This window comes from Eublepharis macularius, chromosome 6 (genome assembly GCF_028583425.1).
Source record: "Eublepharis macularius isolate TG4126 chromosome 6, MPM_Emac_v1.0, whole genome shotgun sequence".
Classification (NCBI taxonomy): Eukaryota; Metazoa; Chordata; class Lepidosauria; order Squamata; family Eublepharidae; genus Eublepharis; species Eublepharis macularius.
In genome coordinates, this window is record NC_072795.1 from 98,163,493 (window position 1) to 98,178,527 (window position 15,035).

The 15,035-nt window shown below is 41.4% G+C and overlaps 1 protein-coding gene across 1 annotated transcript in view; it reads left to right on the forward strand.

Annotated features, from left to right (window-relative positions):
• INPP5A (inositol polyphosphate-5-phosphatase A) overlaps positions 1 to 15,035 on the forward strand; it is a 358,040-nt gene that overhangs the window by 201,996 nt on the left and 141,009 nt on the right. Inside the window, exons 7-8 of the mRNA XM_054983325.1 lie at positions 7,891 to 7,943; positions 9,105 to 9,224. Of these exons, the coding sequence (XP_054839300.1) occupies positions 7,891 to 7,943; positions 9,105 to 9,224 (173 nt within the window). The remainder of the gene's footprint in view (positions 1 to 7,890; positions 7,944 to 9,104; positions 9,225 to 15,035) is intronic.

A 15,035-nucleotide genomic window follows, 5' to 3' on the forward strand; every position in this document is an offset into this window, starting at 1 on the left:
CCTGCCAACTACTAACTAAACAGCACAACCCAACAATAACTCAGAACACTGCCATTAGTGCAAGGTAGGCAAAAAAAACCCTTCCCAAAAGCCAATCAGGGAAAAGAGGGGAAAAATTCCTACCTGGCTCTGGACCCAGCAGCCGGCCTATTCCTGCACTAAAATCAGGGTGAGGTGGGTGGGCCGAGCACTCGAAGAGACTGCAGCCGGGAAGAGAGGAGCTGCCTGAATCAGGCTCTTGGCTCCGCCCCCCAGCTAAGCCCAGGATGCCTGGGAAGGGAGCCTGTCTCCTTTCCTCCAGGGCGGGGCCGCAAAGGATGGCTCCCAGCTTGAGCTGCATTCTGCTGCTGCTGGGAGAGCCGCATAATGTAAGTCAGTACAATCATTAGGATGAGGTGGTGGTAGAGAGCCCTCAAGTTAGCCCTCAAGTCATAGCTAACTTATGGCAACCCCCTGGCAAGGTTTTCATGGCAAGAGACTGACAGAGGAGGTTTGCTATTGCCTGCCTCTGCAATCCTGGTTTTCTTTGGAGGTCTCCCATCCAATTGCTAACCAAGCCTGACCCTGTTTACCTTCTGAGATCTGATGAAATCAGGCTCACCTGGGCTATCCAGGTAAGGGCAGTAGGATGAGACATTTAATAAGCAACATAATAAGATTAGGATAATAGAAATCTGAATAAGGCATAATTATTAAACATGACATATTAATGCAAAAAATGGAATTACATAAGTAGAAATATAATGGCATGAGAGCAAAGCAAAAACATACAGCCACAGATAATACTGTCTGTAGCAGAGTCCACTCCACAGTCCTTCTCCATCTATCAAAAATCCTCCTGAATTGTTCTGTCATAATGCAGCCCTATCATCATTCTCAACCTGGCCAAATCTGAGGATACTTAAATCTGGAGGTTGAAACTGTGAACAGACTAGACAGATCTTTCAGATTTCTAAAAATCTGAAAACTAAAATAATAATAATAAATAGAATAATCCCAAAATGATAGAGGAGTGCCTGTAGTTTTAAGAAACTGATACTGTCAGCGGCCATTTTATCAACATTCCAGGCTTTGTTTCAGTAAAAGGCGGCAGGAGAGCACTTTCTGGGGCTGTTTTTGCATTTGAGGGAGAACTCACTGGGACCATGTCCAGCAGCAACCACCAGGCCACATGTTATCACCCAACATGCATGACTCACCCAGGATATTGTGCCAGTTACACATTCTTAGCCCAACTTACCTCAAAGGCAGGGGCAGATTGGTGATTAAGAGCACCAGGGCCAAAGGAAATCCCCTCCCCCCCCCACACACACACATGTGACAGAAGGGCTGATCTAGACCATCCTAAGCTCCTCACAAGACAGGGGAGATGGTGCACAGCCCACTGAAGTGAGGCTGGAGAAGTGGCTTCTGACCTGCCTGAACCCTGCACAAGGTAAGGCAGAGAGGTGGTGCCAGGCTTGGTCCACCTGAACCCTGCTCAAGGTGAGGTAAGGCCAGGGAGGTGGCTGTGGTGCCTGGCTTAGCCCACCTGTGTTCCTCATGAGGCAATGAAGGATGCAGCACCTGGCTTATTCCACCCAAGCCCAGCAGAAACCAACCATATATTTAGGCATACTGCGTCTTTCTTCCTCCCTCATTCCCTCTGCCTCCAGGAGGAAGGGTCAGGGTCAGACAAACTGCCTCTTCTGCCTTTGAGGGACGGGGCCAGGATGGGCTGGGGGATTGGCCCTTTCCCAGGACTTTCCACTTTCAGACTACTCCTGCTCATAGGGTTGTTCTGAGGATAAAATGGAGGAGAGGAGAATAATATAAGCTGGAGAAATGTGAGGTATAAGTGAACTAATAATTAATATAGTTGAAGATGGAAGGGCAGATACAATAGAAGAAGTAGGGAAAGGTGAGGTTATGTGGATTGCCAGGAGGAGGGAAAGAGGAAATAGTGTGGAGAAGGGGATACAGAGGAAAATGACGTGCCCCTTGCAAGTCTTTGCGGGTTCCCCACTGTGCCAATGGGCCTGGCCCAGCAGCCAGTACGGGGCAACTGGACCTGGTCTTGAAGCCTGCACCGTGCAACTGTGCAGTAGTTTTTCTGGGTAGATTGTCAGGGGAAGGGAAGGAGGGAAAGCTGAAGACGAGGGAGAAAGCAGGAAAAGAGGAGAGACGATGGGAACTTTGAGGGATGAGGAAGAGCAAACAGCAGGGAGAGGGAAGTGAGATGACGGCCCCCTCCCCAAATCCTCATGGGTTCCCATGTTCCTTTATAAAAATGTCTTCTTGAACAGTTCTATTTTTCATAGTGTGTGGAAAGCCAAAAGTGTGGGAGTGAAATACCACTTTGGGTGTTGAGCTTTCATTAAATGAATGTCACCTGACCTGTAGGTCAGGTATTGATTACCTCATAGCATTTTTAACACTTTGAGAAAATTAGTTCTGTAACTTTCCTTGCTTGATTTCAATCAGTCAGTCATGCATGATGTGGTTATTTTACTGCTCTGTATCCTACACTACTCAGCAAAGTCCTAAGGCATTCTTCAACTTAAGTGGCTGGCTGAAGAGCCACTGGAATTGAGGGAAGACTCTTTAAGCTGGACAAAGGCTTCAGACAGTGAAGTGGGAGGATATAGACCATTGTATTGTGAAAAAGCACTTTGAGCACTTTTTATTGAAAAAGGGTTATAAGTGTAAATTATTTCATTTGTTTGATCATGTTTTTGTTCTGTGTAGTGATAAGATATCAAGAAGATACAAATCCTAAAAGGTGAGAGGATTGTACTTGGATGGCATAGTACCCGACTGTAATGCTTTGAGGAATCTTGTTAGGCTCCTGGCATCTGTGAGGGCCACTACTTGTATACTGGCTCCTTGGCCATCTTGGCTGTTAACATCAAGTAAGGACCATGTAAACCAGCCCTTGTGATCAGTCACTAACTCAGGGCTCCTTCTGTTAGCCACTTAAACAGGCAGTTATCCAGCTGCTAATAAAAAAAAAAAATCCCAATTATCATCCAATCTCCGCTGGCCTGAAAAAAGGGGTGTATAAAATCTTAACCCTCCCTGTGAAGGCTGTCCACCATCCTGTTTTAATTGTGTTGTTTTTAATGTACATGAATTTTTAATTGTATTTTTAATATGTTGTTATCTGCCCTGAGCCCGCTCGCGGGGAGGGCAGAATAGAAATCTTAAATAAATAAATAATCTGCCCTTTCTGGTCAAAGTGATTGAGAAAGCAGTAGCTGATCAACTCCAGGTCTTCTTGGATAACTCTAGTGCTTTGAACCCTTTTCAGTCTGGATTCAGGCTAGGCTATGGGCAGGAGATGGCTTTAGTAACTTTAGTGGATGATCTCCATCTGAAGATAGACAAAGGCCGTGTTTCATTATTGCTCCTCCTGGATCTATCCACAGCCTTTGATACAGTAGACCATGCCATCTTGTTGAGGCGTTTGGAGGCAGAAGTGGATAGCAAAGGATGTGCCTTGGTTAGGTTTAAATCATTTCTCATGGAATGGACTTAAAGGGTCACTGTTGAGACCAGCTACCTCCGGAGTGGGAATTATCTTGCAGGGTTCCACAAGTCTCAATCTTATCCCCCATGTTATTCAACCTCTGTGTAAAGCCTATATGAGAATGCACTCATAGCTGTGGAATTGGATGCCATCAATATGTAGATGACACCCAGCTGTGTTTCACTATCCAATGTATCGCAGGATACAGTAGAAATCTTGGGTCGCTGCCTGACAGCTGTGATCAAATGGCTGAAAGCTAACAAGCTAATAGCCATAGCTAAACTCAGCTTTAGCTGGGTTTAGCTAACTGTCCCTGCTCCCCCTCCCATTTTTTTCCCCACCACCCAAATGAACAATGGTAGGAAGGGCCAGTCAGTGGCAGGAGATCCACTGCCCAAAGCAGAAACCTGTCAACCCTACTAGCCACTGAGTATTTCTTCGGGCACTCGGGGTGAAATTACTTGTTAATTGGAAAGTACATAGATAGTTGCTATATTCACCACCTTTTGAAACACAGTTGCTGCATCTTCAATACTGAACTAGTCTCCAGGAAGATTAGCAAAAGATGTTGAAATTGCGAAGATAATAAACAGTAATTTCAGGTATTCTCCCAAACCCTGGTTTTATCCAGAAAACCATTAAGTACAATAGGATGGTTTCTGAGTGTAAGATGCAGTTATTGATTTTCAGAAAATAAAACCCTGTATGCCTTCTTTTCTAGTAGATTAATAGAACCGGTTATTTTTTTAAATATTTTTGTTTATTCTTTTTATTTAATTTGTGATTATCTTTTTATGTTGTGAAACTATTAATGTATTTTACTGGTGACTTTGTGTTAGGCATCTTACGAAGCCTCCTTGAACCTGACTGATTGGGCAGGATACATTTTTAGATAAATACACCCTAAGTAGCCTCCCAAGATTCTTACTTAACTCCCACTGGAGTAAAAATGTGACCACCACAAATGGGAGGACAAAAAGAATCCTTGGTCTATTCCAAGTGTATGAGAGCTTATCATGAGTTGATTGGTTAGTGGAACATAGCTTGTTTTAATAGATGGAATGTCACACCATAGGTCTCTTAGCAGTTGAGTTCACAGTTTCAGAGTGTAGTCGTGTGTACAACGTTGCCAGGGAGGACACTTGTTTAAGATTAGCAGCCCTTTAGGTGTGACTGTAGGCTGCCGTGTCACAACCTATCTATGACCAAGAGTTTTTTCTTTCATTTAAGAATAATTAATTTCCAGTTGCTGCTAAAATTTATTTATTTATTTATTTTATTCGATTTATACCCCGCCCTTCCCACAAATGGGCTCAGGGCGGCTAAAATAATCAAAACATATAAGAAACAATTTAAAATATTTAGGAGCCTAAAAAGAAGTATTAAGTTTTTAGCTTCACTTCCATATTTTATGCTTGTTTTTGTCCACAGGCTTTATTTATGTATTTATATCCTTCATTCCCATCCATCTGGATCTGCAAGTCTTAATGTAAATAGAACAACCATGCAGTAAAACACATGTTAACACTAAAAACCCAGTGCCATAGTCATAGTAGCCATGCAAGAGAAAGATGTAGGGCCAATTAACAGGTATGTGAACAAGTTATTTCAACCGGAATGCCCTGTTAAATAATCATCTGATTATACCCCTTAAAAAAGAAGCCAGGCAAACCTGTTTTGGAAGGAAGTTTCAAAGTTTGAGCTTCACTACTGAGAAGAATGCCCTGTCCCTCGTAGCCACCAGCCATGTATTGGATGGCAGGAGAATACAAGCATGGCCTCCACACATAATCTGAAGGAATGGATCGGTTCACACGAGAAGGGCAGTACTCAAGATGAGCTCATCCTAGACTGTTTACAAGAGTAAAGGTCAAATTCAACACTTTGAAATGGGCTCAGAAACAAACTGGTAACTGAAGAAGCTGACTTTAAAATTAGAGTAATACATTCTGTGGGGCCTCCTCCATACACTCTAGTTGCCTCATTCTGAACCAGATGCAATTTCCAAGAAAGACAGCCTGATGTAGAGTATGTTACAGCCTTGGATGTCACAATGGTATGAGTGACTTGACATCTTAAACCCGAAAAGGGCACAGCTGGTAAAAGATAGCCCTGGCCACAACCACTACTTGAATATCAAGAGGCAGTGCTGGATGCAGCAGAACCACCATGCTGCAAACCTGGTTGCACCAAACCGCAGATCTTAAGATAGCCTTATCCAGAATTTCTTGCAGATATTTAAAGTTTAGGAGACAAGGTAGAAATTTAGAAACTCAGGATCCATTGCTGTTATATTAATGTCATTTATTTGAATGAGTCTTATTATAGCACACTATTCAATAAGGACAGCTCAGCAGACTTTAGGACTCAGCTAGAAGAGACAGTGATTTTTTTTCAAATATCGTTACTTTTCTTTAAAAGGAGCTGTGGGGGATACTCAACTTGTATCAGGGCTGGACCATGTATGGTTTAACCTTTTAAACCTTTCCCTCCTGCCCTGTGGCTAATAGCAGTGCAGGAAGAACATGATATTTCTTGGGGAAATGGCATGAGGGGAAAAGATTCCCTACCAGCAGTGTGGCTCTAGTTAAAATCACCTCCTCCTAAAACTGCTTCTAAAGAAAATTTAAAATGTCTGGAAATCTGATCACAGACTTGTTGCATCTAATTGTGCCTTGAATCACTGTTAATCGTTTGAAGGTGATTGTAAGGGATATTGTTCTGAGGTCTCAATGGTTCAGTGGGATCCCCCCCACACACACACACACAAAATATCTGCCCCTAGAATTGTTACTGGGTTCAATTCAAAGTTTGGGTATCACATACAAAGTCCTCCACGGCCTTGGTTACTCATGTCTGCAGGAACACCTCTCTCCCTATGCTCTGCCATGACACCTTCAGTCATTTGAACAGGGCCTTCTACAGGTGCCACACTGTAAATAGGCAAAATCTACGTTTGCCCATATATATGTGTTCTCTGTGATGGCCCCCATCTAGGGTTGCCAGGTTTCCTCAACCTCCTGGTGGAAGGTTGGAAGCCTGGAACTTACCTTGAGGTGATCCTCTTCGTGCATGCTCCCAGCCCATGTGATGACATCACTTCTGAGAAGTGACATCATCATGTGGGCTGGAAGCTTCTTGGGAACACTCCCGCATTCCACAAGGGGCCAAATAAGGAGGGAGTTCCCTCCTCCCCTCTCCCATTAGGTAAAAATAGGCGGTGGGCCCACAGTGGCCCAATTTGGGCCAGAATCAGGCCAGATTCAACCTAGTTCAGGCCAAAACGGGCCTCAGTCGGGCCACTGTGGTGCACAGGCATGCACCCTGGGAGGCACCCCTTCACTGGCCATGTAAGTGGGGGTGGAGGATAGGGGCAGGGGGCAGGGGATCCCACGCCAGGGGCAGGGGACTGGCAACCCTACCCTCATCTTATGGAATGACCTGCCTGAAGAGGTCAGGAAAGCTCCCACTCTTCTAGCTTTCCACAAACTAAGCAAAACAAAATTATTCAGGAGTTCTTCAGTACACAGATAATAGGACTGTGCTTTAAGAAACAGCTTAGAGAATTCTTTGATAAAGAGAGGGACTATAGACTAAACTACTACACGCTGTTGGTTACTGTCATTTATTATATTATGTCAAATTGCTTATGTTTTGATTCAACATTGTTTCAACTTTATATCAGATTTTTGCTTGTTTTCAAATGTCTGCAATCGATATCCTACTGTATTGTTTGTTTAATGCCCCAGCTGTTGATTGTATTGCCCTACACTGCGTAATCCGCCTTAAGTCTCAGTAAGAAAGGTGGACTATAAATGACATAAATAAAATAAAATAGTGTCAGCTAATATAAAAGTCTCATAGATATCAGTGGGCCAGAACAAAACATTATGTGGCAATACTGGTTTTACAGCTTGGGATTTGGTTGATAATGCTCTTATTAGAATGGAGGGGAATATTTGTGGTAAATAATTGTTGATAGAGGAGTATTTAATCCTTCATACACCCTCCATTGTTCTGCCCTAGGCTGTTTTTTAACCTCATTCTTCCCTTAGTACAGCTCCATAACCAGAAATATGCCTGGTTGGGAAAAACTAGCGAGGGGCATAAAATTTGAGGAGCAGAGTCACTTTCTTACATGCTGAATCTTCTCTACAAGTTTTTCCCCCTGCTTCTTTTACCTACCTTGGCAGCTGGAAGCATGCAGTTGACAAGATAATATGGTGCATTTACTTGCTGTATCATGCCTAGTGTATTTTTCTTCTGCTATTCTCAAGGAAAATATTTAAATAATATTTTGTGCAAATGATTTGTCTGTATCAGTAGTATGATATCCATCTGTATTTTCATATATTTATATTGATTCTTGTATTTCTTTTCAGTGTAAGTGGTCCAGAAAAGGCTTCATAAGAACAAGGTGGTGTATTGCTGATTGGTATGTAATGTGAAATTTATTTCACAATGCTGTGTGGCATTCTGAATTGCACAGACATTAAATTGTGAAAAAGAGTCTATAAGTTTTAAAGTTTAGTTGTTGTAGAGACAGTATGTCATGCAACAACTTGGGCAGAATTGCAAGTCACTTGCTTTTGCATTACAAATTTGTTTTGAAAAGAGTATAGTATAGAAAGTTTGGATTTTAGAGTTTGGATTAGTTCTCAGTATGTGTGTGTGATGTGCCGTCAAGTCATCTCCGACCTATGGCAGTCCTATGAATGAAAGACCTCCAAAACATTCTATCTCTAACAGACCTACTCAGATCCTGCAAACTGGAGGACGTGGCTTCTTTTATTGAGTCAAGCCATAGATAATTTTTTTTTCTGGTAAGGCACAAGGTGTACAAATTGTTGCATTTTAAAATTGGGTCAATAGCAATATATAATAAAATAAATGAATCTCTCTTTGGGCAATGGATATTGAATTTGTCATTTATAGGTTTAGAGTTTGAAAATGTTGATTTATCTGTGTTATAATTGCATATAGGAATGCTTAAAATCTGAGACTGTGCGTATTTACTCAGATATAAGTCCCACTATGTTCAATAGGACTTACTCCCAGGTAAGTATTTGTAGGGCTGCAGCACTAAATATCTTTTTCACATCTGGATTCTATTTCTTTTAAGTGTTTCTGCCTTTTCCCCTGTCAGCTTAAGGCAGTGATATTCATTCCACGCATCACCGAAAGCCACATTCTGCTTAGGATTCCACTGCTGGGTTACTTCTTTCTTCATGTTACTTTTTAAAGGAAACACCTTTTGTCATGGATGCATTAGTACTTCTTTTTACAACTTGATTGTTTATTTCCAAATACACTTTGATACTCTGTTGGTGTTTGTGAAACTGTAATGTTAAATGACCAGGAGTTTTAAAAGATCATAATTATAGCAAATGTTATCAGAGCTCTATGACTGCAAAGCAGGTATAAAGTGAAATACAAGTGGATCCAAGTTCATTTCAATTATTTTATTAAATACTTTACAGGAGTTAATAATGGAGTCGACGATGACTCGGTTGTTGCTCAGTAAGCCTGAACACTTCCTTTCTTCCTATTTGTCCTTACTTTATTCTGAGCCAATCTTTTCTTCCTTTTGTCATAGTGCCTTTGACTTGGTAAACATTCATCTTTTCCATGATGCTTCCAATTTAGTTGCTTGGGAAACAAGCCCGTCGGTTTACTCAGGAATAAGGAATAAGGCCCTTGGTTATGTACTTGACAGGTAGGTAGTTGACTGTATTAGCTTCTTTTATCCCCGTGTTTTTTTTTTAATTATGTTCTGGATTTAAATATATATAGTTGTTGTCAAAAATGAATGTGGCTTCTACGAGTGAAAATGCAGAAAATAAATAATTAACACAAAAGTCAAACAAATGAGTGAAGACATTAAAACTACAAGCTGTAGAAGCTCTTAAGATCACATCTAGGGCTGCCAAGTCCACTGTCACGGCAGGGGGTCCCCACCCCAGCTCACTGCCCCTCACCTGGCTGGCAGGGGTGGAGGGAGAGAAACCAGTAACCAGTGAGCAGAGGCAGGGCCATAGCATGCTGTATGCAGGCTCCTTGTACCTGATGACGTCACTTCAGGTTTAAACCAGAAGCTACAATGCCTCACCAAAACAGTGAAAATGCTGTGTTTTGGTCCTGTGGAGCCTCTATGCAGTGTACTTTGGCTTGCATCTGCTCATCAGGAGAGGAGAATTAGCACCCTCCGCCCCCCCCCCCATCCCACTACTTTTCATTCAGGGTCCTGGCAACCCTAATCACATTTAATACATAAACCAACTGATAGGACAGATCTTGTACTCTTTCTTGAAAGTCGATGACTTGAAACAATTGAGGAAAAGCAAGTTAGTCTGTGGAAGGAAAATCAAGCATAAACAGGCACACCTGCAATCCATAAACAGTGGAAAGCAATGGAAATCCCACTGACTATAAAAGAAACACTTTCAAATAAATCATTCATTGTTGTTGATCAGCAGCCTCTAATCTGAATGATATCCTTGTTATGTTGCACTGGTACCAGCTTAATCCCCTTGCAAAGAGTGGCTTACTGGCTTGGTTCCAAAGTTGCCCTTCTGCATTTGGAAGGCGCCTTGCACACTATCGTGTACAAGTGGAACACTTGTGCAAAAATGTATGATATGATCGTGCTGTGATACATACCAGTGTCTGTGTGTCTTGACTTATTTATTATTTATATATTTTATTTGACTTATATCCTGCCCTCCCCACGAATGGGCTCAGGGCAGCTCACTTCATAATTAAAACACAATAAATTAATAGTCAACTTTAAAAACAGATTTAAAAACTTATATTAAAATACTCTGGCGCCATTATACATAGGCTACTTTGGATACTAATAAAAGACCTGCATAGAGCTGTGGGTAAAATGCATAGCTGAGGGCAGTCATAGAAGAGGTAGCGATCTTAGATAGGATAAGGGGGGGCAGCTGCTGGTCCTCAACCAAAGGCCTGGCGGGACGTCTCCATTTTACAGGCCCTGCGGAACTGTAATAGGTCCCGCAGGGCCTGGATCTCCAGCAGAAGAGTGTTCCACCAGGCTGGGGCCAGGGCAGAAAAAGCCCTGGCCCTGGTGGAGGCCAGCTGGATGTCCCTCGGGCTGGGGACCACCAAGAGTTGTTTATCTGCAGAGTGTAGCACCCTGCAAGGGACGTAATGGGAGAGGCAGTCCTGCAGGTATGCCAGTCCCAGTCCATGGAGGGCTGGGACCAGACTTGGCAAACCCTTACTTTTCTTCCAAAACTTTCATTCTGGTATGTTTAGTGCTAAGTGAAAAAGTAATGTTTTGCCATTGCTGAAGTCTCTCTGCTTTTCCACATTCACTTTTCTGTGCTCAGAATTACTGCTATTGACCTGCTGGGAGGCTACCCCTAAGCTGTTGGGAGAAAAGTGATGGATTTTTAAATATTTTATAGGATGTTTTATGGATCTTGGTTTGCTTGTTTGAGTCAACTGGGTAGAAATCTTTGAGGTGCTGTCTTGGTATGTGTGTCCCCTACCCCTTGATGGGGGGCGGGGGAAGAGCTACTAATGATTGTTTTCCTCCAAAATCCTGAAGCTTTTCCTAACTACTAGTGCTGCAACAAATAATTTTTTAAAATGCAGACAGAATAGTCAGTCTTGCATAGCTCTAATTTTTTTAAGTTGAATTTTTGTGGTCCACCATTGTTTATCTAATTTATAAAAGAAGAATGCATACTCTGGAACTCTTAGCACAACTGATCTATGTTAAGTTATACTGAACCTACATTGTTGTTAAGGAACACAAAAGTGCCTTTCTGGGTCAGAGCAAAGTCCATTTAATTCAGCATTCCTTGCAACAGTCCCAGAAACCAGCAGGCATTAGGTGACCTGCCAGAAATTAGCCGATGGCACAAGACTAGAATGTGATCTACCTTCAGTCCACCCCTTTTCTAGTGAGTGTCATGTTAACAGGCTATTAAACCAATTGGGTGGGGCTATTTTATGTGCACTTGTTAATATTTTTCAAAGAGAAAACATAATTTTTCAATTTAGGATTTCTTCCACCCCTTTTGTTTTTATTGTTATAAAGAGCTTGTGTATTATTTATTATTTTCTGTCTGCTTCCTTTGGGGGCTTTTGGATGCCTCTACAATGCCCTGGCAAGGGTAAGGAAATTGTCTGGCTGCAATAGTGTTAACTGTGGGTCAAAGATGTCATGGTGGTATATCATTAAAATGTGACATTGCCAAACCCAGAGCTAGCTCTCCTGCCTTTTTAGAAAAGAAAACCCTCAATTTTCGCTGGCACTACCACTGAGGGTTCGCATTCACATAGATTGTTCATTTTGAGAGAGCAGCCAGCCGCAGATCCGGACCTCCGTAGTGAAATGATGGGCTGCCCAGCACAAAAGGGGAGTTCTGTAAGAGCAGTGAATAATGGGAAACTCCTTTCATCAGCACTGCTAACCTTTTGGCAGCCACCAGCAAACTCTATTCTAATCTGCTGATTGGGGAGGACAATACACTGAAGCTCACTTTGAATGAATGCTACCACCAACAGTGCCCCCATTCAGAAGGTTTTGGGAACCATCTTGGACCATTGTCTGCCATCACCCCTTCAGACAGTAGGAAAAGGGAAAGTGAGAGCATCTATAGGAAAGAAAGTACTTCTTTTCTTGGCTTTTAATCTCCCTTTAAAGCTTCACAGATCTACGTTTCCAGCTGAGCTACAGGAGCAATGCGGTGCCAGATAAACATAGAAGAGAGAGGTTTCAAGCCGGGCCTTTAAATCCCCTTATCTGCATGCCCTAATAATGCAGATTTAGTGCTGTTAAAACCAGAGGCTGATAAGTCTTTTCCTCTAAAGCCTTTAAACTGCTAAAGAGCATTTAACAGCAATGCAGTTCAAACTATGAGAACAATACTCAGAAGGAAAAGAGTTTAATGAGCTAAACCTTCACTGAATGAAACTGAAACATCTTTTCACAGTTGATTTAAGTCGCTGTGGGAGTAACTGAAACAGTCCTGTCTGCTGGATGCATCCTGGCCAGCCAGGGTGAACACCAGTTAATTACAGCCGTTTATGCAAAATTGAAGTGACCGTCATAGACCACTTTCCATCTTAATTATTTACCAAAAAACCAAAATTGACTTTTCCTGTTCTTACAGAACAGAATAAATGAAGATAAGTATGATTAAGAGTTTTACTTGCAAAAATAAATTTGCACATCCTGTAGTTGCTTGTTTTGTACCTGAATCATTGTCAATAGTTAAATCTTCGGCAGGGTTTTGAAAATATTAACATTAATATGGTGCTAAAGAGAATGACATTCCTCCCTCCCCCCTCCCTGCAGCAGGCGTGTATAATTGTTTTGTTACTTAATAGTTATTGATATGGATACATGTAGCATATTTTAGCTTAAAAGTAGTTTAAACAATTTATTAATAATGATTGCTGTAATTTCCCCCGAACTTCCTTCTGCAGAACATTTGTGATGTCTTTGTCCTTATCATTCTCATATTTGCATCCTATTATCTACAGACATTTGAGAAATAAGTGACTGTATAGCTCTGGAAATAGAAGGCACTTGCTTTAAATCATTACGCATCTTTTTTCCTGATGATTCTCAAACCCTCCTTACAGAATGTTGGACTGTTTTGAACGGGGTCTGTAGTCGGGGTGGTGGAGGTGGGAATTCCTTTGAGCAACCAAGACATTTTTATCAGAGTGAGAACTGAAGGTCTAGAGCCTATGTGAGCATTCACTCAGCATTCTAATAAGAACCAGGGCGATGGAAGATTATTTCAGTGGGGTACTTGTGTCAGTCTGTTTTAGCAAAAAAATAAAACAAAAACAAAAGTTCAGTGGCACCTTAAAGATGAACAGTATTTTTTCCAGTGTGAGCTTTTGTGAGACTGAGCTCACTTCTCTAGAAACAATAGGAGAAATACTGTATTTGAAGACGTGAGCTCAGTCTCACAAAAGCTTGTGCTGGAGTCCATGTTGTTAGTCTTTAAGGTGCCACTGGACTTACTGTTTCGTTTTGGTGAAAGATTAGCCAGATGTTTCTCTTGTTGTGCCAATCTCTGAAACATCCTGAAGTTATCCAGAGTGGATAATTTTTTTCCCTTCGAAAGTGACAGAGCTCTTCTGTTTTCTCTTTGAAATGTAGCTGGGCCTAGTTGAACTGAAACACTTTTTACATTACAACTGTGAAATCTTGGCATAAAGCCCCCCTTTGTGACCTTCATTATTTTCTCACAAATATAGTCCATTGTCACATAGCTGAAGTTAATTTGATCAACATTGGGACATTTAACTTTTATGTCCAGTCAAAGGAGCTGTTTCATGCTCATTTTGGGTATTCAAAAGAAATGATTGCCAGAAAAATAATGTTACTATTAACAATTCAAAGCAATTAGTTTCCCAGGGTGAAGCGATGTGATGCACAGGCTCCACACAGCAATGCTTTGTCATTTTATGGATGCTCATCAGTCAACTGTCACATTTTCTCAAAGACCCCTCCAATCTAAATGTTTCTCTTTGGGCTTTTCCCAGAACTAGCAGCTGAATGAGCAGAAGAAAAGCCACTTCGTTTCTAGGCAGAGGCAAACCTTGTGTTAAAGATCTGGGTCATTTAAGAAATGCAAGGAGTTGGAGTGTTTGTAAACACTTCTTTATTCTCATTATATATAAGATTCTTTTTTTTTTTAAAGCAGAAAATCCTGACTTAGGCCGTTTCTCCTGACAGGAATTTTATGAAAACATAAGCCAAAGCCTTTTAGCCTCTAGCCAGGCACTGACTCTTTCAGCTTACATTACCATTTTAAGCAATCCACTTTTCATCACGTTGAATAGGATGACTATTTTTAATTAAACTCATTAGGCCCAACTGATTAACATTTATCCTTTCTACCTTGTTCCTGTTCCTTTACAGGAGAGTTGCAAGCATGGTAAGGGGGGGAGTAGTACAATACCTTCAAAATATGTCTGCTGAAATGAATTCTTTATTAAAATATTTATGCTCTGGCTTTTGATCCAAGAATCCACACAAAATTTATTTATAAAAGTGTTCAGTATAAGTGTGATAGGTACAACAGTGAAAATTGCCCCAGCAACACAGAAGCCAATGAGAGAGTCTCTGAACCAACCAGTAGGAGCTATGAGCTAGGGGGCAGGATGCAGTTAAGATTTTGACAGCTGGAGTGTAAGCAAGCTGAAGGTTGGTGGTTGGTAGTAAGACCAGAGAATTTGAAAAAGGGTTCACCTAACAAGAAACTGGGATAAGAATAAAATCCTGGAATTGGAACTGCCCTTTGACTCTCTGAGAAGAACTGTTTAAATACTGTCAGCCCACTTCTCTATCTTTACTGTTTATATTTACCTCTGTTTTTGTTTGTTTTTTCTTAAATGAACTTTTTTCTTCTAAGTTCTTCTTAAATGAACTTTTTAAACCATTTTTTCCTAATCAATTTACCTCATCCTCAATTATAGATGTAGGTGAGCGGGTTTATACCCAGACCCAGCTTCTGTCTCTTTAATCCTT